We start from the raw sequence: 24,858 nt of genomic DNA on the forward strand, positions 1-24,858 counted from the left end.
GTCATAATGCATAACCCTTTCCTTAGGGAACAGCCCAGTGGGATAGCGAGAGAGAGAGAGAGAGGGAGAGAGAAAGAGAGAGAGAGGCGGAAGAAAATAAGGATGGAGGGATCTGGTGGAAAGTGAAGACGGATGTGTCATGCAGTGGGAAAAAAAGCTAATTCTCTTGGCTGATCAGTTTCCACGGTAACCAGGTTGACTAAAACCTACAAGTGCGGCGCTAGCGTAAAAGGATGGCCATGGGAAGTGAACTCCCGCTGTATTGTGTGTGTGTGTGTGTGTGTGTGTGTGTGTGTGTCGTTTGTTCACCCATCGCCAAGGAAACTCGCTTATTCACAGGATCTTAAGCTGTTCTCCTTTCCACATATCTCAGGACCCATGATAGCGAATGACAATAATGGAACTATTGTAGTAGTGGCAGAAGCAGTAGTAACCGTTGGAATGGCAGGGACAGTCACTGAAGGGCCTGATGCATTTATTTCAGTCTTGTTTGTCATTGGAACATATGCTATTGCTCATAGAGGTGTTGGAACGGCCAAGGCTTTGTATGAAAAGAAAACCATAAGAACTCACAGGGACATTCATTTCATGATTGAAGGGAAACATGTCGGTCTGTATTTAGCCTGGATGCCAGGCTGTTTCTGCCTCTGATTTGTCAAAGCTGCAGTTAACTCTAATGAACTTATCCTCTGCAGCAGAAGTACCTCTGGGTCTTCCTTTCCTGTGGCGGTCCTCATGAGAGACAGTTTCATCCTAGCGCTTGATGGTTTTTGCGACTGCACTTGAAGAAACTTTCAAAGTTCTTGACATTTTCTAGATTGACTGACCTTCATGTCTTAAAGTAATGATGGACTGTCGTTTCTCTTTGCTTATTTGAGCTGTTCTTGCCATAATATGGACTTTTACCAATTAGGGCTATCTTCTGTATACCTCCCTACCTTGTCACAACACCACTGATTGTGTCCAAACTTTTGACTGGTACTGTATGTGTCATCTGTTTTGTTGTGTGCTTCCTCTCCCAGGTGCCCCTGAGCCCAGAGTGTGTGCGTGCCATCATGAAGATGACGTACTGTCGCCACTGCCGTGGCGTGCCCTCTGCCAGGCCCTGTGCCAACTACTGTGCAAACGTGCTGAAGGGCTGCCTTGCCAACCACGCCGACCTGGACACAGAGTGGAGAAACCTGGCTGGTGAGACATATAAACACACACACACACACATTTGCACACTCATTTCATTTAATGCCTATAAGCATGCATTCACATTTTAATATTGTATCCCCCGTCCCCGTCCCCCCCGTCTCTGTAGATGCCATGCTGCAGGTGGCTAACAGGTTTGAGGGTGCATCCAGTGTGAATGTGGTGTTCCTCTCTCTCCCCAAGCGTATCTCAGAGGCTATCACCACCATGATGGACAACATAGACACCTTTAACACCAAGGTCAGTACAGCAGTCAGCACACTCACACACAAAACACGCACGCACACGCACACTTACAGATATACTACCGCCAGTCCACACTTTATAATATTATTACCGATCAAACTAATACGGTGTTGATCAGGGCTCATAGCCATATCACGTATTCAGAGCCTGATGTTGAATACCTGTGCTGATTTAATGTAATAATGTTCCACATACCTGAACAGGGACTCATAACACAGTCTCAAGGCCAACCATTAACTTCTCCTTTTAATGGTGTACAAGCACCACTTTTATGTGCCTGTTAAAAAGCATAAGGAGCCATGAAATATTTTTTATTTTTATGTAGTGAAGGTGGGAAAATATGTAAATAGTTTTGGGGAACAAAGGCTTCTCTGTACTGCGCAGGTGTCGAGGTCAGATTTGGCCTGAGGCTCTGCCATGACCTGGCAGACTAGCCTTCACAACACCAGACAGGATCAGATTACATGATTCTAACCTTAACCACTAGGGAGGAAACCAGCTGACCTGAGATCAGTGTCATGTTGTGTCTTGTCTCTGTCCTTTCCCTTCACCCTGTCTCCCTCTGCTGGTCGTTGTTAGGTTACCTTTTCTCCCCCGCTTTCTCCCAGCTGTTCCTTGTCTCCTCTAACTACCCATTCACCCCGTTTCCCACCTGTTCCCTTTTTCCCTCTGATTAGGTCCCTATATCTCTCTCTGTTTCTGTTCCTGTCCTTGTCGGATTCTTGTTTGTGTTTCATGCCTGAGCCAGACTATCGTCATGTTTGCTGTAACCTTGTCCTGTCCTGTCGGAATCTGCCGGTCTATCTGAGCCTACCTATGTTTGGTTATTAAAGAAGCTCTGTTTAAGTTAGTTCGCTTTTGGGTCCTCATTCACTCACCTTAACAGAAGAATCCGACCAAGAATGGACCCAGCGACTTCGGATCCTCTCCACTCAGCCGTCGGGATCCAGGGAGCGATGCTAGGCAGACACGAGCAGGAAGTGTCTGCTGCTCGACATGCCGTTGAGACCCTGGCCACCCAAGTCTCCAACCTCACAGAACAGGTTCACCATCTCCGCCTCGATCCACCGGCCACTTCCAGGGCTTTCGAATCTCCGGAGCCCAGAATCAATAACCCGCCGTGTTACTCTGGGGAGCCCACTGAATGCCGCTCGTTCCTCACCCAGTGTGATATTGTGTTTTCTCTCCAGCCCAACACTTACTCCAGGAGCACTGCTCGTGTCGCCTACGTCATATCTCTCCTTATTGGACGGGCTCGTGAGTGGGGCACGGCAATCTGGGAGGCAAGGGCTGAGTGTACTAACCAGTATCAGGACTTTAAGGAGGAGATGATACGGGTTTTTGATCGATCTGTTTTTGGGGAGGAGGCTTCCAGGGCCCTGTCTTCCCTATGTCAAGGTAATCGATCCATAACAGACTACTCTATTGAGTTTCGCACTCTTGCTGCCTCCAGTGGCTGGAACGAGCCGGCTTTGCTCGCTCGTTTTCTGGAGGGTCTCCGCGCAGAGGTAAAGGATGAGATTCTCTCCCGGGAGGTCCCTTCCAGCGTGGATTCCCTGATTGAACTCGCTATTCGCATTGAGCGACGGGTTGATCTGCGTCACCGAGCTCGTGGAAAGGAGCTCGCGTTCTCCGTTGCCCCCCTCTCCGCATCACTACCATCTTCCTCTGCCGGCTCGGGAGCTGAGCCTATGCAGCTGGGAGGTATCCGCATCTCGACTAAGGAGAGGGAACGGAGAATCACCAACCGCCTCTGTCTCTATTGCGGTTCTGCTGGTCATTTTGTCACTTCATGTCCAGTAAAAGCCAGAGCTCATCAGTAAGCGGAGGGCTACTGGTGAGCGCTACTACTCCTGTCTCTCCTTCAAGATCCTGCACTACCTTGTCGGTCCATCTACGCTGGACCGGTTCGTCAGCTTCCTGCAGTGCCTTAATAGACTCTGGGGCGGAGGGCTGTTTTATGGACGAGACCTGGGCTCGGGAACATGACATTCCTCTCAGACAGTTAAGGGAGTCCACGGCCTTGTTCGCCCTGGATGGTAGTCCTCTCCCCAGGATTCAGCGTGAGACGCTACCTTTAACCCTCACTGTTTCTGGTAATCATAGCGAAACCATTTCTTTTTTGATTTTTCGTTCACCTTTTACACCTGTTGTTTTGGGCCATCCCTGGCTAGTTTGTCATAATCCTTCCATTAATTGGTCTAGTAATTCTATCCTCTCCTGGAACGTCTCTTGTCATGTGAAATGTTTAATGTCTGCTATCCCTCCTGTTTCCTCTGTCTCTTCTTCACAGGAGGAGCCTGGTGATTTGACAGGGGTGCCGGAGGAATATCACGATCTGCGCACGGTGTTCAGTCGGTCCAGGGCCACCTCTCTTCCTCCACACCGGTCGTATGATTGTAGTATTGATCTCCTTCCGGGAACCACTCCCCCCCGGGGTAGACTATACTCTCTGTCGGCTCCCGAACGTAAGGCTCTCGAGGATTATTTGTCTGTAGCTCTTGACGCCGGTACCATAGTCCCCTCCTCCTCTCCCGCCGGAGCGGGGGTTTTTTTTGTCAAGAAGAAGGACGGGTCTCTGCGCCCCTGCATAGATTATCGAGGGCTGAATGACATAACAGTTAAGAATCGTTATCCGCTTCCTCTTATGTCTTCAGCCTTCGAGATCCTGCAGGGAGCCAGGTTTTTCACTAAGTTGGACCTTCGTAACGCTTACCATCTCGTGCGCATCAGGGAGGGGGACGAGTGGAAGACGGCGTTTAACACTCCGTTAGGGCACTTTGAATACCGGGTTCTTCCTTTCGGCCTCGCTAACGCTCCAGCTGTCTTTCAGGCATTAGTCAATGATGTCCTGAGAGACATGCTGAACATCTTTGTTTTCGTTTACCTTGACGATATCCTGATTTTTTCACCGTCACTCCAGATTCATGTTCAGCACGTTCGACGTGTCCTCCAGCGCCTTTTAGAGAATTGTCTTTTTGTGAAGGCTGAGAAGTGCTCTTTTCATGCCTCCTCCGTCACATTTCTCGGTTCTGTTATTTCCGCTGAAGGCATTAAGATGGATCCCGCTAAGGTCCAAGCTGTCATTGATTGGCCCGTCCCTAAGTCACGCGTCGAGCTGCAGCGCTTTCTCGGCTTCGCGAACTTCTATCGTCGTTTCATCCGTAATTTCGGTCAGGTGGCAGCTCCTCTCACAGCCCTTACTTCTGTCAAGACGTGCTTTAAGTGGTCCGTTTCCGCCCAGGGAGCTTTTGATCTCCTCAAGAATCGTTTTACATCCGCTCCTATCCTTGTTACACCTGACGTCTCTAGACAGTTCGTTGTCGAGGTTGACGCGTCAGAGGTGGGCGTGGGAGCCATTCTTTCTCAGCGCTCCCTCTCTGACGACAAGGTCCACCCATGCGCGTATTTTTCTCATCGCCTGTCGCCGTCGGAACGTAACTATGATGTGGGTAACCGCGAACTGCTCGCCATCCGGTTAGCCCTAGGCGAATGGCGACAGTGGTTGGAGGGGGCGACCGTTCCTTTTGTCGTTTGGACTGACCATAGGAACCTTGAGTACATCCGTTCTGCCAAACGACTTAATGCGCGTCAGGCGCGTTGGGCGCTGTTTTTCGCTCGTTTCGAGTTCGTGATTTCTTATCGTCCGGGCTCTAAGAACACCAAGCCTGATGCTTTGTCTCGTCTCTTCAGTTCTTCAGTAGCCTCCACTGACCCCGAGGGGATTCTCCCTGAGGGGCGTGTTGTCGGGTTGACTGTCTGGGGAATTGAGAGGCAGGTAAAACAAGCGCTCACTCACACTCCGTCGCCGCGCGCTTGTCCTAGGAACCTTCTTTTCGTTCCCGTTCCTACTCGTCTGGCCGTTCTTCAGTGGGCTCACTCTGCCAAGTTAGCCGGCCACCCTGGCGTTCGGGGTACGCTTGCTTCCATTCGCCAGCGTTTTTGGTGGCCCACCCGGGAGCATGACACGCGTCGTTTCGTGGCTGCTTGTTCGGTCTGCGCGCAGACTAAGTCCGGTAACTCTCCTCCTGCCGGCCGTCTCAGGCCGCTTCCTATCCCCTCTCGACCGTGGTCTCACATCGCCTTAGATTTTGTCACCGGACTGCCTTCGTCAGCGGGGAAGACTGTTATTCTTACGGTTGTCGATAGGTTCTCTAAGGCGGCTCATTTCATTCCCCTTGCTAAGCTTCCTTCTGCTAAAGAGACGGCACAAATCATCATCGAGAATGTTTTCAGAATTCATGGCCTTCCGTCAGACGTCGTTTCGGACAGAGGTCCGCAATTCACGTCTCAATTTTGGAGGGAGTTTTGCCGTTTGATTGGGGCTTCCGTCAGTCTCTCTTCCGGCTTTCACCCCCAGTCTAACGGTCAAGCAGAACGGGCCAATCAGACTATTGGTCGCATCTTACGCAGTCTTTCTTTTCGCAACCCTGCGTCTTGGTCAGAACAGCTCCCCTGGGCAGAATACGCCCACAACTCGCTTCCTTCGTCTGCGACCGGGCTATCTCCTTTTCAGAGTAGCCTCGGGTACCAGCCTCCGCTGTTCTCATCTCAGTTCGCCGAGTCCAGCGTCCCCTCCGCTCAGGCTTTTGTCCAACGTTGCGAGCGCACCTGGAAGAGGGTCAGGTCTGCACTTTGCCGTTATAGGGCGCAGACTGTGAGGGCTGCTAATAAGCGTAGAACTAAGAGTCCTAGATATTGTCGCGGTCAGAGAGTTTGGCTCTCCACTCAACCTTCCCCTTAAGACGGCTTCTCGCAAGTTGACCCCGCGGTTCATTGGTCCGTTCCGTATTTCTCGGGTCATTAATCCTGTCGCAGTTCGACTTCTTCTTCCGCGATACCTTCGTCGCGTCCACCCGGTCTTCCATGTCTCCTGTATTAAGCCCGTTCTTCGCGCCCCCGCTCGTCTTCCCCCCCCCCCCCCCATCCTTGTCGAGGGCGCACCCATCTACAGGGTCCGCAGGATTTTGGACATGCGTCCTCGGGGCCGTGGTCACCAGTACCTTGTCGATTGGGAGGGGTACGGTCCTGAGGAGAGGAGTTGGGTTCCCTCTCGGGACGTGCTGGACCGTGCGCTGATCGAGGATTTCCTCCGTTGCCGCCAGGTTTCCTCCTCGAGTGCGCCAGGAGGCGCTCGGTGAGTGGGGGGGTACTGTCATGTTGTGTCTTGTCTCTGTCCTTTCCCTTCACCCTGTCTCCCTCTGCTGGTCGTTGTTAGGTTACCTTTTCTCCCCCGCTTTCTCCCAGCTGTTCCTTGTCTCCTCTAACTACCCATTCACCCCGTTTCCCACCTGTTCCCTTTTTCCCTCTGATTAGGTCCCTATATCTCTCTCTGTTTCTGTTCCTGTCCTTGTCGGATTCTTGTTTGTGTTTCATGCCTGAGCCAGACTATCGTCATGTTTGCTGTAACCTTGTCCTGTCCTGTCGGAATCTGCCGGTCTATCTGAGCCTACCTATGTTTGGTTATTAAAGAAGCTCTGTTTAAGTTAGTTCGCTTTTGGGTCCTCATTCACTCACCTTAACAATCAGTGTCTAGGGACAGCTTCACCTGCTTATTGACAGTCTTCTATCGATGATCGATGATCTTCTATCGATGATGTATAGGCCTATTCGTCCTACCAGGTTTAGAAAGTCAGTTTGATTCATAAAATGTTTCAGTGTGCAACTACTGCTATTGCAGCTGCTCTGGTTTCATTAGTTATCACATGTCAACAGAGTTACAGTTAGGATTGGGAGTAGGACAAATTTGTTCAACATCCGTGAGTAGGGGCACCTTCTACCTCAGGTTGGTACCATACAGTATATCATAGATGTGTGTTTACGTGTTTTATAGAACAGTTATTTATGCAGGAGAGGCAGAGAGCCTCAGAGCTATCCAAAACAGACTAAACAAGAGGCCAGTTTAACTTAAATCTGAAGGAGCGTAGGAGGTGTGTGTGTTCTTGGCATTGAAATTCTTAGGTTACTATATGATGTTAAATCTGAGTCCTCTGGCATTGTATGTAGTGCTAACTACTGTAAGTGGTGCGAAGTAGTGCTAAGTACTGTAAGTAGTGCTAACTACTGTAAGTGGTGCGAAGTAGTGCTAAGTACTGTAAGTAGTGCTAACTACTGTAAGTAGTGCTTGTAGTGCTAACGATTGTAAGTAGTGCTAACTACTGTAAGTAGTGCTAACTATTGTAAGTAGTGCTAGTAGTACTAACTACTGTAAGTAGTGCTAACTATTGTAAGTAGTGCTAGTAGTGCTAACTACTGTAAGTAGTGCTAGTAGTACTAACTACTGTAAGTAGTGCTAACTATTGTAAGTAGTGCTAGTAGTGCTAACTATTGTAAGTTTTGCTAACTATTGTAAGTAGTGCTAACTATTGTAAGTTGTGCTAGTGGTGCTAACTATTGTAAGTAGTGCTAACTGTTGTAAGTAGTGCTAGTAGTGCTAACTACTGTACGTAGTGCCAGTAGTACTAACTACTGTAAGTAGTGCTAGTAGTGCTAACTATTGTAAGTTTTGCTAACTATTGTAAGTAGTGCTAACTATTGTAAGTTGTGATAGTAGTGCTAACTACTGTAAGCAGGGCTAGTAGTGCTAACTACTGTAAGTGGTGCTCAGTAGTGCTAGTAGTGCTAATTACTGTAAAAAGTGCTAACTATTGTAAGTAGTGCTAACTATTGTAAGTAGTGCTAGTAGTACTAACTATTGTAAGTAGTGCTGGTACTACTAACTACTGTAAGTGGTGCTAGTAGTCCTAGTAGTGGTAACTACTGTAATTAGTTCTAGTAGTGCTAACTACTGTAAGTAGTGTTACAGTAGTAGTGATAGTAGTGCTAACTCCTGTAAGCAAGGCTAGTAATGCTAACTACTGTAAGCAGGCTATTAGTGTAGCAGTGCTACAGTAGTAGTGCTAGTAGTGCTAATTACTGCAAGTAGTGCTACAGAAGTAGTGCTAGTAGTGCTAACTACTGTAAGTAGTGCTACAGTAGTAGTGCTAGTAGTGCTAACTACTATAAATAGTGCTAGTAGTGCTAATTACTGTAAGTAGTGCTACAGTAGTAGTGCTAACTATTGTAAGTAGTGCTAGTAGTGTTTACTACTGTAAGTAGTGCTAGTAGTGCTACAGTAGTAGTGCTAAATTCTGTAAGTAGTTATACAGTAATAGTGCTAGTAGTGCTAACTACTGTAAGTAGTGCTAGTAGTACTAACTATTGTAAGTAGTGCTAACTACTGTAACTAGTGCTAACTATTGTAAGTAGTGCTAGTAGTGCTATCTACTGTAAGTGGTTCTAAGTAGTGCTAGTACTACTAACTACTGTAAGTAGTGCTAACTATTGTAAGTAGTGCTAGTAGTGCTAACTACTGTAAGTAGTGCTAGTAGTGCTAACTATTGTAAGTAGTGCTAACTATTGTAAGTAGTGCTAACTATTGTAAGGGAACACCCCCCTGAAATTGACAGAAATTAATAGGATCACATTGGCACCGTACGAAAGAAATATACACGATGTACAATACCACTCAATTGGACAACGTTTCATTCAAAGTTGATTGCAAATGCCATGTGGCAATTGCCAAGTGTAACACTGCAAAAATCCAATAGATGGCGAGTGCGCTCCACCGTAATTTTTCATATTGCAAATGTAACACAAGTCAAGACCCAAGAGTAAAACGTATCACCCCCTTAAAAAGTGCTTTCTGGACCGTTTTTTGAAATTCTTTCGATTTTTTTTGTCAATTACACATGTATAAGAACTGTATGAACACACTTTTGTCAAATTTTAGTATCATTATTAGTTTTATTTTTTTCTTGTCTATAAGGCATATGTTTGGTCCATTTGCAAGATGATTTCATAGGAAGTCAAAAGTCGAAACTGTGAAAAGAAAAGAAAAAACGTATCACCCCCTTAAAAAAGTGTTTTCTGGACCATTTTTTATTTATTTATTTTTTTTTATTCTTTAGATTTTTTGTCACTTACACATGTATAAGAACTGTATGAACATACTTTTGTCATTTTATTATCATAAAAAAAATGTTTTACTTGTCCATAAGGCATATGTTTTGTCCATTTGCAATATGATTTCATAGGAAGTCGAAGTCAAAAGTCACTTTTTTTTGTTGCCAAATGCCATAAGAAATGTAAAAATGCATTGTGAAAGATTTGAAGTGCCAAATCAGGATGTTATGTCTATTTGCCATGTATGATCAATGGAAGTCGGTTTGCAAACCCAAAAGTCAGTGAACCATGTCTCAAAGGCATTTATACTGCCCAAATTATATATATATAGCACTATGTTAAACCATGAATCAACCTAGATGGTCTATTTGTCATGTATACTGAGGGAGAAGTGGGACGTCCAAAATGACAAGGGGCGCCCCCTATTGGATGGGCACGGATGGGGGCTGCTCCCTACGCAACCGTGGACCCCTTGCTACCCTGTAATGGCATTAAAAAACATTTTAAAATTGTGCTCCTGGTAACCCATTCCAATCACCAGGTGCACGACTGTCCATTTGCAATATGTTTCAATGGGCAGTTACCATCACGAATTTGACATGCTCAAAAATTCTTCAGAAATGCAAAATTGACTGGCCTGATGAACTCGGGATGGCCAGGCAGTGCTAGTGGTACCTCTCCATCGCTCGATGGTGACATGAGAGAAGTGGGACTCGTTTTTTAACGTTTTTTAAAAAATGTCCAAAATCCTCTCCATCTCTCGTTGGTGTTGATTTCAGAATGTCATTTTGGTGATTTTACCTCACTGTTTAAACATATTGCAAATGGACAAAAGTCAGCCAGTAAGTCACCGTCCATCAATAAATTAGATCTCATTCTGACACCAAACTGACACCACACCCACTTCTCCAACTCGTTTAGAGGCCAACTATCACATATTTCAGAGCAGGCCCAAAATTCCTTCTGCCTTCTGTTCAAACCATAATAAAAACATAAACCACGTAGTTACGTTCTAGCTGCGGGTCCAGTTCTGATATTATATGTAGGCCTAGCTGAGGCAACCCCGAATCCCAAGTTTCGGCTCGATAGGTCATTTGGAGCCCGAGTAGCGACCTTAATTGGTGTTGAAAATCCACATTTTCCGGGCATTACTACAGGGTCCTTGAATGAGCTATTGGACAGAAACGTTAGGGTCAGTCTCTATGGGCCGAGGCGGTTTCAATGCACCTCGTCGTGCGACTCTGGGACATTTCTAAATGTCGTCATTTTCGTGATGTCAAAATGAATTGAAGTTATTGCAAATGTACGAGGCTGTTTCTCCTTCTGAGAACCTCCAGAGCCACATAACTCACCGTGCAATCTCGACTTAAGCTCTAGAACAGGTTTCTAAAGTTTTGGAGCTCTAGTTCTAACGGTTCTTTGATAGTTTGAACAAAGGTAACTATTGCAGGCTCTGTCTGTCTCTAAGCCCCACACTGTGTCACTTCATCCTTGCTGTGTGGGTGTGTGAGTTTTTCTTGGAAATTTGATGGGATGAATGACTGATTTACAGTTCATGTGTGTTGCCTAATCACACATGAAGTTTTGGAAAGATCTGACTTTTTTAACCCTTCGAAACAGCCCCTTTGACCCCAATTATGGCACTTCCGGTTGGCACAGGAAGCTAAAAGTAAACACATATCCTCATTGGGGTAGGCTTTTACGGAATCCTGAGTTTTAAGTCTATATATTAAGAACTGACTGATTTACACAGGGTTGAATGCACTATTTCTATCTAACTGCAGGTTGGGCATGGCAAAAACACCTTTAGGGTGATTTTAACCACTTCCGGTTGCTTCAGGAACCTTAGAATCGACACAGGTAGACCTCATAGTGGCCTGATGGATTGTCATCGAAGACAGGTTCATAAGGCATTCATAACCCACATAGGCTACAGGTTGAATTTAGAGGAGCAGGCAATGTATTTCTATGGGGAGAGATGTAAACTATGAGATGAAAAAAAACAGTTTCACTGTTAAGGGTTAATGCCACATGGTCAAGGTTTGCACAGATCGGGAGGACCTCAGGAACGTTCCTGAGGTCAAATTGTGCTTCTAACCTTAACGGTTCTCTCTTTGTCTCCCAAAAGCACTTGAAATTTAGGTCCAGGCTTCATTTTGGGCCTTCTTTTTTTGACGGTCACTGCACTCAGACCAAGCGAGCTACGGTCAAGGTGGGCATCTCGTTGAACTCGGCACAGCCTAGAGATAATGGTAATGCCATTGCAGGCTCTGAGTGTCTTTAAGCACCGCACTTTTTCACTCCATCCTTGCTGTGTGTGTGAGAGAGCTTTTCTTTGACATTTGTTGGGAGAAATTACAGATTTACAGCTCATGAGGGTTGCTTAATCACACATATGAAGTTTTGAAAAGATCTGACCTTTTTAACCCTTCGAAACTGCACCTATGACACAATTTTAAGGCACTTCTGGTTGACACAGGAAGCTGAAAGTGAACACATATCCTCCATGTGGTAGGCACTTATAACATTTTGAGTTTTAAGTCTTTATGTTAAGAATTGACTTATTTACAGAGGGTTAAATTACTTAAAAAATATTTGTCTGAACACGCTGCAACTGGATCTGTAACTTTTTGGGGAAAAAAACATTTTTTTTTGAACATCACCAATTGTACAATGTACGATTTCTCTTAAATTACGATAGATAAAAGGCTGGTTATTTTTTCCCTGACACCGTAGGTTTATGTACTTTGACGTGAAGGGGTCAAATTAGTGCTCTATTTTAGTTTTTGACCTTTAATCCCAGAAAAATGGCCATAACTCAAAAAGTGTTGAGGCCTCGATGCCATCTTGTTTGGGACCAACTCCCCATTATGCCAAACCTATGCTCACCAAGTTTCGTCTTCGAAGTCTTTTCCTTTTAGGAGAAAAGGCCACGTTGTGATTGGTGATGTGTTGTACATTTGCAATATGATTCCATTCGCCCTCTGGCGGGATTTACAGGGACAGCGGAAAAATGAAAACATTTGAACATTTTATAAAATGGAAACCGAATGTCTGAGAGACTTCGTTCGATGACTTCCCGGACGTCTAGTAAGGGACCGTACATTTGCCATATGGAGTTTCTCATCAACCATATGGCAAATGTCAAAATGTTCCCTTCATGTATGTAAGTAGTGCTAACTATTGTAAGTAGTGCTAGTAGTGCTAACAACTATACGTGGTGCAAAGTAGTGCTAGTACTACTAACTACTGTAAGTAGTAGTGCTGGTAGTACTAACTACTGTACGTTGTGCTAACTGCTGTAAGTAGTTCTAACTAATGTAAGTATTGCTGGTACTACTAACTACTGTAAGTAGTTCTAACTACTGTAAGTGGTGCTGGTAGTGCTAGTAGTGCTCACTACTGTAAGTAGTGCTAGAGTAGTAGTGATAGTAGTGCTAACTATTGTAAGTAGTGCTAGTCGTGCTAACTACTGTAAGTAGTGCTACAGTAATAGTGCTAGTAGTGCTAACTACTGTAAGTAGTGCTACAGTAGTAGTGCTAGTAGTGCTAACTACTGTAAGTAGTGCTACAGTCATAGTGCTAGTTGTGCTAACTACTGTAAGTAGTGCTACAGTAGTAGTGCTAGTAGTGTTAACTACTGTAAGTAGTTATACAGTAGTAGTGCTAGTAGTGCTAACTACTGTAAGTAGTTATACAGTAATAGTGCTAGCTACTGTAAGTAGTGCATTAGGGCTAGTAGTTTTAACGACAGTAAGTGTTGTTGGTGTTTGTGTTGTGTGAGATGTTAAAGAGATCACACACAATTCTGTATTGTTTCATCATGTATAAGGTGGCTAAGTACTGGGTTTAGAGTTTTCAATTCAGAAGGGGAAGTTTCAGTACTGGAGAGTAAGAGTTTAGAGGACAAAGTTTCATTACGAAGTTGAGTTCAACTGTCATTTTGACATTGTAGTTTTTGTCCCTAAATATTCAACCAAATATTTTTCTCACTTTCTCCCTCTATTCTCCCTTTCTCTCCTTCTTACTCTCCCCTTTTTCTCCTTCTTACTCTCCCCTTCTCCTTCTTACTCTCCCCTTTCTCTCCTTCTTACTCTCCCCTTTCTCTCCTTCTTACTCTCCCCTTTCTCTCCTTCTTACTCTCCTTCTTACTCTCCCCTTTCTCTCCTTCTTACTCTCCCCTTTCTCTCCTTCTTACTCTCCCCTTTCTCTCCTTCTTACTCTCCCCTTTCTCTCCTTCTTACTCTCCCCTTTCTCTCCCCTTTCTCTCCTTCTTACTCTCCCCTTTCTCTCCCGTTCTCTCTACTCTCAGGTGTTTCAGGCCTGTGGGAACCTGAGGGAGGGAGGAACCAGCAACATTGGGTTGGAGGAGGTGAAGAAGAGGGGGAAGGTTACAGTGCAGGACAGCCCAACCTCTGGGGCCAGACTGGAGAAACTGGTCAGTGATACTGTCGATAGCTCTCTCTCTCTCTCTCTCTCTCTCTCTCTCTCTCATTTCTCAGTCACTTGAGATATGATACTGTTCCTGTTTAGTCATGTTTATTCTTACTCTGTGAAGAATGCATAAATAGCAAAGCTACAGTCAAGAATGCAGTGAGTCAGATGCATATCAAATGTGAGGGAATGGAAACAAGCATCATTGTTTTCCTACAATAAACAAACTGTTTGTTGCTAATACAGAAGCTGTCTGCAGAAAATGTAAATGCTTGAACAAACTTGATATCGAATAGCTTTTGATAGCAGTTTCCAGTACACAGGTTGTTTTCATTAGGCACCAAACGAAAGAAAAGGGACTGAAACAGGGAGGGTCTACCTGAACTTGTCCAATAAGAAATGCACATTTTCATTTTCCATTGCAAAACGTTTTGCCACTGTATGTACTAATGACATAATGTCATGGTCCCCAGGTTTCTGATGTGTCGAGAAGGCTGAGGGACATGCAGTCCTACTGGGTCTCGTTACCCAGCACCCTTTGCAGCGACAGGGTGGCCACCAGGGCCCAGGGCGACGACAAGTGCTGGAACGGGATGGCTCGTGCCAGGTATGACCTTAAACCACGTCTGTGTGTGTGTGCGCGCAAGCATGCTATATGTGTGTGTATACTGTATGTATATGTGTGAGTGAGTGTGCATGCTTTCGGGTGTCTCTGCGTGTGTGAGTATTTGAGTGCCCACCAGTCACCCTCTCTCCTTGTCGCCCAGGTACCTTCCAGAGGTGATGGGTGACGGCCTGGCTAGTCAGATCAACAACCCTGAGGTAGAGATCGACATCACCAAGCCAGACATGACTATACGCCAACAGATCATGCAGCTCAAGATCATGACCAATCGCCTCAGAAACGCTTTCAATGGCAACGATGTAGACTTTCAGGACACCAGTGAGTACAGACCTAGGATCAGCTAATAAAATGTGAATACTGATTCAGGTACAACATCCTCCAGCTATGAAAGAGATTGTGTCATGTTGACATCATACGACTGCCTGGAAATATTTGATATGCTGTTTTAATTGTCTTCAGCTTGTTGTTTTGCGTAGAAAATAAATTGTCCCTTTTATAGCTATTCTGAAAGCTATTGTTCTACACGATAAAGGAGGCCTAGAGAAAGAGAGAATATTTAACCGTGAAGAGCTCACTTGCCTACTTCTGTGACGTGTGTTTGATTTAAATAGACAGTGCAATTTCAGTTTTTATAGGATTGAGCTGGAATTAAGTTACAGAGAAAAGAACTTGGCCTAAATTGTGATGCCGTTTCTAATAATTGAGGGCAGATTTTTGGGCTGCATTATGTCAGTCTTTTTTCCTTGAACCCGAGTGCCCTCTTCCTGCTTCTGAGGTGTCTATCAAATGCCTGATTTAAATGCTGTTTGTAGTTACTAGGAATTATAACAGGATAAGGTATTAGAGAATATATGTCTTCATTTTGGGAGTCCATTCTACATGTACAAAGTGGGCTGCAAACGGTAAAGCACCTTTCAGCCAGCAGAGCTTGCATGTATTATCAACTATTTAAAGAGCAATTCCACCACTTTTTTAACTCCTATTCATTATCTCCAGCACAATATCAGTGTCTTGATATGTGAAAACGGCATTTGTATGTTCTGTGGTTAAAAAGGTAAGAAAGGTCCTTAAAAAGTGGGATTAAATGTAAAAAAACAGGGATTTTCGAAACCTGTAACAAGATTCTTCACATGTAGACACTGGTATGGTGCTGGGACATTATGAATGTAAGATTGAAAAGAGGTGGTATTGCCCTTTTGACTTAGTGCTTACTGGCACATAAGGCAGAGACATTTTCTTGCTATACCATACAGATCAGATTCTTTCTCTAAAAAATGTATTTTATTTTTCTGCTCTGTCCCCAGGTGATGATGTCAGTGGTTCAGGAAGTGGCATGTGCGCTGACGATAACTGTGCTCGGGGCCCACGCCTCATGGCCCCAAACACAGACAGACCCAAACTCTATGCCTACCCCCCGGAGAACAAGAAGGTCGTGAAAGCCTCAGCCAACCACAATCTCCCCTTCATCGCCCTCTACCTGCTCTCATTGGTCACGTTGTTGCTCCGGCGGTAATTGACAGGGGATTCCAGGGGATTCCACCAATCGGGACTGAGTTTGGTACATGGGGGGGCAGGGCGAGGGGTGGGAGGAGAGGCGAGGAGACGATGTCGGGGGTTTACCTAGTTAATTTGCCAAAATAAAACTAAAATAAGGAAAAATACTTCCTTTTGGTCTCAGATCAGAACAAAAATGGAGTAATGAGTATTATATTATTCATAGATTTTGGGGTTCTGTTCTTGTCTTTTATTTTACGTTATACGGCACCACTACAGCTGGTCTTTTCACATTTTTCTTTAGTTTTGCTTTCTGGTGTTTGGGTGCTCTAACATATCTGTACTGAAGACATGTTAAGAGTCAGTCTATAGACCATAGCGATATAGAGGATGTAAGTCTTGGTTGACACTGTGTGTGTGTGGGGGGGGGGGGGGGACTTTTCAGCCACGTTGAGCCAAACATTTGTTTTCCCACTCTTTTAAACAGTCTTTATGTCTGAGGACATCATTTATTAAAAACAGAATATCAAACCCCCTGGAGCATCTTTGGGGCAAAAAAGTGTTTCTACCCCAAACTCAAGTGAAATAAAGTATTGATGAGTTTTAAGGAGGATAAGCTGGCCCCAGGGGTTTTGGTAAGACCCTGAAAACGTCTTAGCGTTAAACCCACACAACATCACAGGGCACAACAGTGAGAAAATGAAAGCGCTTTGCATCAGCAGTTTTTTTCCCCTCCTCAGCTTGGTAATGTAAGCTGTAATATTAGTCGTGATCATATTCACAACGACTTGATCCTCTGCTGTGGGAGTAACATAACCCTTCCATCCCTCTATCCATCTTTCCTCCCATCCCTCCACCCCTCGTTCTATCTCTCCCAAAGCAGATATGTTTCTCTAGGCTTTAGTTGGATTGGGGAATTTGTTGGAAACATAAAACATATTTGTGTCAATGTGACCACAGTAGTCCTCAGTATCGACACTATATTGGCAGTATATGGTAGAACCTGTATTTAGGTTGACGTTTGTGCTCTACCTTACAGAAAGAAGGGAAACTAGGAGAGGGCTGGGTGTGTGTTTGTTCTGTCTTCTGGTAATGGAGCTCAGTTAACATTATAATGTGTTACTTTGTAGCTAAAGATTGAGTTGTTATGGTACCAATGACCAATATTTTCAGACTGAGCCAGTCAGCTACAGTGGAGGGGTTATACTGCACTCGAACCACATGTTGCAAAGCAGACTGTTTGCATGTCTGAACGACTGCTACTTTGCTTGGACTAGTTGACTTAGCGATTGGAACTCCGTGACGCTGACTTTTTCTCGTGTTTGTCTCCACCCCCCCCCCCCCCCCCTCTCTCTGTCTTTTCCGTTGCGTCCCAGCTCCCTTCCGTCTTATCTCCCACGTTCTTCTCCCTCTTCTCCCTCACACTCCCACCTCTCTTTTATCTCCCCCTCCCAGGCTGTCCTTCATGGCATACTATTCATTCGCAAATGACGACCTTCTGTGCTCTCTGAAGCTTTGACGTGACAGCGTGGGTTCCTGACAATGACACAGTGCTTCATTCTACTGCAAACGTGTGTGGTCGCTTGACAAAGAAGGTGTATTTGGGCTTATTCGACAAGATGGAAACGGATAGAAACGTTTGGCAATAAGAACTGATTCTGTGTTTTACTCCACATGATATTGAAAGCATTGAACAGCCATAGATTCTTACACAATGTTGCGGACATTTCCATTAGACTGAATGGGCCCCCTGAGGGCCAGATGGAGAGGTTTTGATACGGACTGTGCTCGTCAATAGCCAACATCGAAAGTGCGATGAATGAGGAGATTGGGGAGAGTTAGGGCTCCAGAGATATGGTCACACACTATAATTGAGGGTCTTCAGTCTATGGCTGTACACCAGAACCGGGGAAGCTAAGTGACCCGTCCGCTAGGCCTGTGCTTCGGCTTCTGAGGCAGAAAATGCGGAGAATTCAGAAGGAACACACAGGAAATAACATGACCCCATTCAGAACCATAGAGTTCAGAGCACTCACGCAGGAGGACTGCAGCTGTTATCAAAGCCGGTCCTGGCGGAGTCAGGAGTTTTTGCATCCAGGTTTTCCTTCCAGCCTTCACACAATTCTATTCCATTGATCTGATATGCACTTCATTATTCAATCAATTGGCTCAATTGAACAGAATTAAGTAAAGGTTGGGTGAAAACCTAAGAGTCCTCTCGGACTGACTATGAACCTTGGTCTCGGAACACATGTATTGAATAGGTGAAAACGCCTAGAAACAAGCATTATGATAGTGACACTGGGTAGTGATCTGATGAACGGGTTATTATGTGAGTAGGCATAGGGTTCCCTGGAGCGTACCATGTGAACTGCCCGTGGCTGCCCCACAGTGACATTCCAATGCAAAAACACAGTTAACCACTCACTGACGCCGACTTCACTCACTTTTAATGGCCACGCCTCTCAATGCCACTGAACAAAATTTGCACAGCACCCCCCTCCCCCAGCACCCTTCATCCCCCTCTCCTGTCCTCCTCTAACCCCTCTCCCGCTCTCGTCTGTATAATTCTAAATCCCCCCTCTTTATAAACGCTGCACTTTTATGACGTAAGAGGCCTAGGAAGTCGATAAGATGGTATTGTCTGCACAAAGACTGAGATCAGAGATCACAAGATGACGGATCGATAGTTGAGTCGACACTCCATGAACGTCTATCGATGAGTGTTTGTGTATGCAGATAAATATGGACCACTGAGATGGCTGCAGTTTGAGACGGGTGAAATAGCATAATGTATAACTTGAACCTGGGTTCACCTGCTATTTGAAATCTTTCAAACACTTTGTGTTTGCTCTACCCTGCCTTTGTGTTTGCAGATGGGTGGGGGTTGCAGTTTTGGGACTATTCTATTGGTCCATTAAGCCAGGCCAGCTCAATCAAGCACAGATAAAGTATTTGAAATCATTTCAAATAGTATTCGAACCCAGGTCTGATATAACCAGGGGTCCTGGACATGTTTATTTCCCCTTTATGAGTTGAATGTGGCAGGCATTTCTGAAAGGTGCCAATTTGAAAGAAAACCATTGGAATTTAATTTTTAATTTTTTGGGTTCTATTTGTTTTCAGAAAAAAAAAACCTATGGAGATTTTGTGTTTATGGTGACGATAGATGCAAGAAAAAAACAGGTTGAATAAATATGTGTAATTTGCTGTTGTTTGTTCCTGGAACCTTGTGTCAATTATATGCCTTGTAAGATTTTAAAGATGCCCTGTGTCATGTTCATTTTGTGGTGGGTGTTTGTGTGATTGATGAACGAATGAATTAACTTTATCAACCCGCAGAAGGGAAATTCCAAGACAGGACAAACCGAAAGGAGAGCAGTCGAGGAGAGAAAAGCAGGGTTCACACAGACACAACAAAAAATCTGTATGTTTAATAGGCAACAATGCATTTTATTCTGGGCTTTTTTTGAGGGAGTTTGCCAGCCTCACTCTAAACTATACTGAACAAAAATATAAATGCAACATGTAAAGTGTTGGTCCCATGTTTCATGAGCTGAAATAAAAGAGAAGAACTTTCCATAAGCACAAAAAGCTTATTTCTGTCAAATTTTGTGCACAAATGTATTTACATCCATGTTAGTGAGCATTTCTCCTTTGCCAAGATAATCCATCCACCTGACGAGTGGCATATCAATAAACTGATTAAACAGCATAATCACTCTAAAATGTGCAGTTTTGCCACACAACACAATGCAACAGATGTCTCAAGTTTTGAGGGAGCGTGCAATTGGCATGCTGACTGCATGTCCACCAGAGCTGTTGCCAGAAAGTTGAAATGTTAGAGAATTTGGCTGTACGTCCATCCGGCTTCACAACCGCAGACCACATGTAACCACGGCAGCCCAGGGCCTCCACATCCGGCTTCTTCACCTGCGGGATGGTCTGAAACGAGCCACCCGGACAGCTGATGAAACTGTGGGTTTGCACAACTGACGAATTTCTGCACAAACTGTCAGAAACCGTCTCATAGAAGCTCATCTGTGTACTTGTCGTCCTCACCAGGATCTTGACCTGACTGTAATTCAGCGCCATAACTGACTTCAGTGTGCAAATGCTCACCTTCGATGGCCACTAGCCTGCTGGAGCAGTGTGCTGGTCACGGATGAATCCTGATTTCAACTGTACTGGACAGATGGCAGACAGCGTGTATGGCATCTTGTGGGCAAGCGGTTTGCTGATGTTAACATTGTGAACAGAGTGCCCAATGGTGACGGTGGGGTTATGTTATGGGCAGGCATAAGCTACGGACAACAAACACAATTGCGTTTTATCAATGGCAATTTGAATGCACAGAGATACCGTGATGAGATCTAGAGGCACATTGTTGTGCCATTCATCCGCCACCATCACCTCATGTTTCATCTTGATAATGCACAGCCCCATGTCGCAAGGATCTGTACACAATTCCTGGAAGCTGAAAATGTCCCAGCCTGCATATTCAACAGACATGTCACCCGTTGAGGATGTTTGGGATACCTTGGATCGACGTGTACGACAGCGCGTTCTAGTTCCTGACAATATCCAGCAACTTCGCACAGCCAGTGAAGTGGAGTGGGACAACATTCCACAGGCCACAATCAACAGCCTGTTCAACTCTATGCGAAGGAGATGTGTCACGCTGCATGAGGCAAATAGTGGTCACACTATTTACACAGAGATACTGACTGGTTTTCTGATCCACAACCCTACTTTTTTTTTAAAGGTATCTGTGACAAACAGATGCATATCTGTTTTCCCAGTCATGTGAAATCCATAGATTAGGGCCTAATTCATTTATTTCAATTGACCGATTTCCTTATATGAACTGTAACTTAGTAAACTCTTTCAAATTCTTGCATGTTGTGTTTATATTTTTGTTCAGTGTACATCACCATCTCCTATCAGACTGGGATGAGCACTGCAGTTAACATTATAAGAGATAATTGGAAAAATAATTGGAAAAAATGTCACCATGTCTTTGGATTTAGGTTCAAAGTTGGGTGGAAAAAATGTGATATGCCCTTACGTTGATGACTTTTTAATCAGTTTTCCAAGTTTATTCAATGTCATCACAGGTTGTATGGGTTGAAATGACGTAGAAGCAACATTGATTCAACCCCTTTTGCCCAGTGGGAACAGCGAGAGACAGGAACACAACACACGTCAACACACGCATCTGCTCAGTGGATGATGTCAGAGATGCTTTAAGGTCTATCTGGTGAACAGGGACTTGCCGATAGCTACACTGTGTGCTAAGTGGTTTGTCTTATCTGTGTGGATGGACACTTAAGTGGCCAGTCAAGCCACTCGCTTTCCGTTCATCCCCAAGGGAAGTTTTAGCACATTTGACTAGTCGATGATGCTCTGAGAGACTAACAAGTTCTAGTTCATAGAAAATGTATTCTCTGTGTTCCTCTGAGAACCCAGGAGAATACAAAAACGTGTGCTGTTACTCAGTGGAACATTGAAGAGCTTAGATACAGGTTCATGAGCATTTGGACACTTTAGAATGTTTGATGAACAAATGTCTGAATGTAACCTAACCAGCTCTCTATCTGCTAGTGAGAACATATCAGTCCCTCCCAGGACAGATGCCAGGACAGATCCCAGGACAGATGCCAGGACAGATCCATTGCTCACAGCAAAGAGAGACAATGTTTGATGTCACAACACCAAAGGAATTTGAACGAGCCAGACACCAGTTGATAGCCTCATTCTGTGGTATAAATAAAGACTTCTAAAACCATTACACGGAGACTTACCACACCAGCGCCATACCCTTTGGTTATTTTTCTCCCAGACAGATGAGACAACCTCTGCGTGACCCTGGCCAGGCCCAAGGGAAAGAGTAATATCCACTCTTCTGTCCACAGGTAGGTGCTAGACAAGACGTAGGGTTGCATCGTTGTTACTTTCCAAACGTTCTTAGGTTTTCCAGAAATCTAGTTTTGGACGATTCCCCGGGAATAAGCAGGACATCCGGAGTCTTCCAACCAGGATTTCTGGAGAACCAGCGAATTTAGGGAAGGTTACCAGCATTTGCAAACCGAGATAAGAATCACTCATGACAGGATCAAGCTGAATCTTCTAAAGCCTGGAGAGATTATTTGATAGGAATGCATGTCGGCTCAATCCACATTCTGCTACAAAACATGATCAACTGCAGCTTCATTAGATGTAAAGATATTCAGGTACTGATAATAATACCTTCCCACTAATTCTGTCTAGCTGTATTGATTACTGACCGCATATTAGGATGATTGGACATTCAGACAGGAGTGTGCATTCATGAATACGTACACACACTACACGACTAAACTCTCTCTCTCTCTCTCTCTCACTAGCCCTCTCTAACTCACAACTGGACCCTAGTCGTACTCTGATAGACACGAGTGTACCGGAACTTGAAGATTGGATTATACAAGTGCACAAGAGGATGAAGGATTCTACCCTATTAAAGGAGCTACAGTGGGGAGAACAAGTATTTGATACACTGCCGATTTTGCAGGTTTTCCTACTTACAAAGCATGTAGAGGTCTTTAATTTTTTTATCATAGGTACACTTCAACCGTGAGAGACGGAATCTAAAACAAAAATCCAGAAAAATCACATTGAATGATTTTTAAGTAATTAATTTGCATTTTATTGCATGACATAAGTATTTGATACCTTAGAAAAGCAGAACTTAATATTTGGTACAGAAACCTTTGTTTGCAATTACAGAGATCATACGTTTCCTGAAGTTCTTGACCAGGTTTGCACACACTGCAGCAGGGATTTTGGCCCACTCCTCCATTCAGACCTTCTCCAGATCCTTCAGGTTTCGGGGCTGTCGCTGGGCAATACGGACATTCAGCTCCCTCCAAAGATTTTCTATTGGGTTCAGATCTGGAGACTGGCTAGGCCACTCCAGGACCTTGAGATGCTTCTTATGGAGCCACTCCTTAGTTACCCTGGCTGTGTGTTTCGGGTCGTTGTTATGCTGGAAGACCCAGCCACGACCCAACTTCAATGCTCTTACTGAGGGAAGGAGGTTGTTGGCCAAGATCTCGCGATACATGGCATATCCATCAATACGGTGCAGTCGTCCTGTCCCCTTTGCAGAAAAGCGTCCACATAGAATGATATTTCCACCTCCACGCTTCACGGTTGAGATAGTGTTCTTGGGGTTGTACTCATCCTTCTTCTTCCTCCAAACACGGCGAGTGGAGTTTAGACCAAAAAGCTCTATTTTTGTCTCATCAGACCACATGACCTTCTCCCATTCCTCCTCTGGATCATCCAGATGGTCATTGGCAAACTTCAGACGGGCCTGGACTTGCGTTAGCTTGAGCAGGGGGACCTTGCGTGCGCTGCAGGATTTTAATCCATGACGGCGTAGTGTGTTACTAATGGTTTTCTTTGAGACTGTGGTCCCAGCTCTCTTCAGGTCATTGACCAGGTCCTGCCGTGTAGTTCTGGGCTGATCCCTCACCTTCCTCATGATCATTGATGCCCCACGAGGTGAGATCTTGCATGGAGCCCCAGACCGAGGGTGATTGACCGTCATCTTGAACTTCTTCCTTTTTCTAATAATTGTGCCAACAATTGTTGCCTTCTCACCATCCCAGCCTTGTGCAGGTCTACAATTTGAACCCTGATGTCCTTACACAGCTCTCTGGTCTTGGCCATTGTGGGGAGGTTGGAGTCTGTTTGATTGAGTGTGTGGACAGGTGTCTTTTATACAGGTAACGAGTTCAAACAGGTGCAGTTAATACAGGTAATGAATGAGTGGAGAACAGGAGGGCTTCTTAAAGAAAAACTAACAGGTCTTTGAGAGCCGGAATTCTTACTGGTTGGTAGGTGATCAAATACTTATGTCATGAAATAAAATGCAAATTATTTACTTAAAAATCATACAATGTGATTTTCTGGATTTTTGTTTTAGATTCAAGTGATGTTACGGAAAAACAGGTTTATTATTGTTATTTTTGTATGTATTTTTTATTTCGCCTTTTTAAAGTTGAGTGATTTGCGTGGGCTTCAAGTACTGTACTTTTCAAAGCAAGGTAAGTACTTTAGTCTACAGGGGAGTTTCAAGATGCTGTGTCCACGTATGAATCAAACTATGTGTCTCTTTCTGTCCCTCTACTCAGAAGGACACTGTTCCATTGTAATCGTCATTGCAGTTCATTGCGTTTCGCAACAGGTGCGTGGGGGTGTGGCTACAGCTGTGACCTACTGTATATCAGATGATAAATCTCCAATCATCTGATCTAGGACTAGTTGTGCTTTTTGAAATCATGGGGGGGTGGACGGACTGGTCTTAAATCAGCACTCCTACTCTGAGAATGTCTGTGAATACAGGCCCAGTGTTTGATACAGTTATGAGCTCAATTTATTGTTTCAGTCCTTCATTCGCATCTGTCTTTGAGAGAGGGTTACAGAGGTAACAGCCTTGAACTGTATTGCCACAGATTCATAACTGACTCAGAAATCCCCTTTTAAACATTCACTTCAGAATCAAGAGATAGGGCCAAAGGAAGCAGTTTGGTTCAACTAAATCTCCTTAAAGGGCCTGTGGACTCACAGAACTGTGTCTCTTGGCTCGGAAGTGTGATATTTCTCCGTTAATATGTCATGTGATAGATGTTTTTTTACAATAACACATGTTTATAAATTACATTTAGGGAATTCCAATGGCCATCTGTAGGTCATTTGGTCTGTCTGTCTGTCTGTCTGTCTGTCTGTCTGTCTGTCTGTCTGTCTGTCTGTCTGTCACACATACACACACACACACACACTCTCTCTCTCTCTCTCTCTCTCTCTCTTTCTAGATGACACAGGTCAGTTCAAGCTGTGTTGTTGATTCAGCCCTCAGCTTAAACTGGCGTCAG

The 24,858-nt window shown here is 44.6% G+C and overlaps 1 protein-coding gene across 3 annotated transcripts in view; it reads left to right on the plus strand.

Annotated features, from left to right (window-relative positions):
• LOC110530232 (glypican-1) overlaps positions 1–19,203 on the plus strand; it is a 108,312-nt gene extending 89,109 nt beyond the window's left edge. For all 3 annotated transcript variants that reach the window (XM_090182141.1, XM_021613129.3, XM_036985802.2), the window contains 6 exons: positions 1,023–1,188; positions 1,307–1,437; positions 13,700–13,825; positions 14,295–14,428; positions 14,589–14,764; positions 15,751–19,203. In XM_090182141.1, coding sequence (XP_090038267.1) covers positions 1,023–1,188; positions 1,307–1,437; positions 13,700–13,825; positions 14,295–14,428; positions 14,589–14,764; positions 15,751–15,959 — 942 coding nt within the window. In that variant the 3' untranslated portion in view covers positions 15,960–19,203. The remainder of the gene's footprint in view (positions 1–1,022; positions 1,189–1,306; positions 1,438–13,699; positions 13,826–14,294; positions 14,429–14,588; positions 14,765–15,750) is intronic.
• The last annotated feature ends 5,655 nt before the right edge of the window (positions 19,204–24,858 follow it).

This window comes from Oncorhynchus mykiss, chromosome 8 (genome assembly GCF_057628025.1).
Source record: "Oncorhynchus mykiss isolate SJ-2025 chromosome 8, ASM5762802v1, whole genome shotgun sequence".
NCBI lineage: Eukaryota > Metazoa > Chordata > Actinopteri > Salmoniformes > Salmonidae > Oncorhynchus > Oncorhynchus mykiss.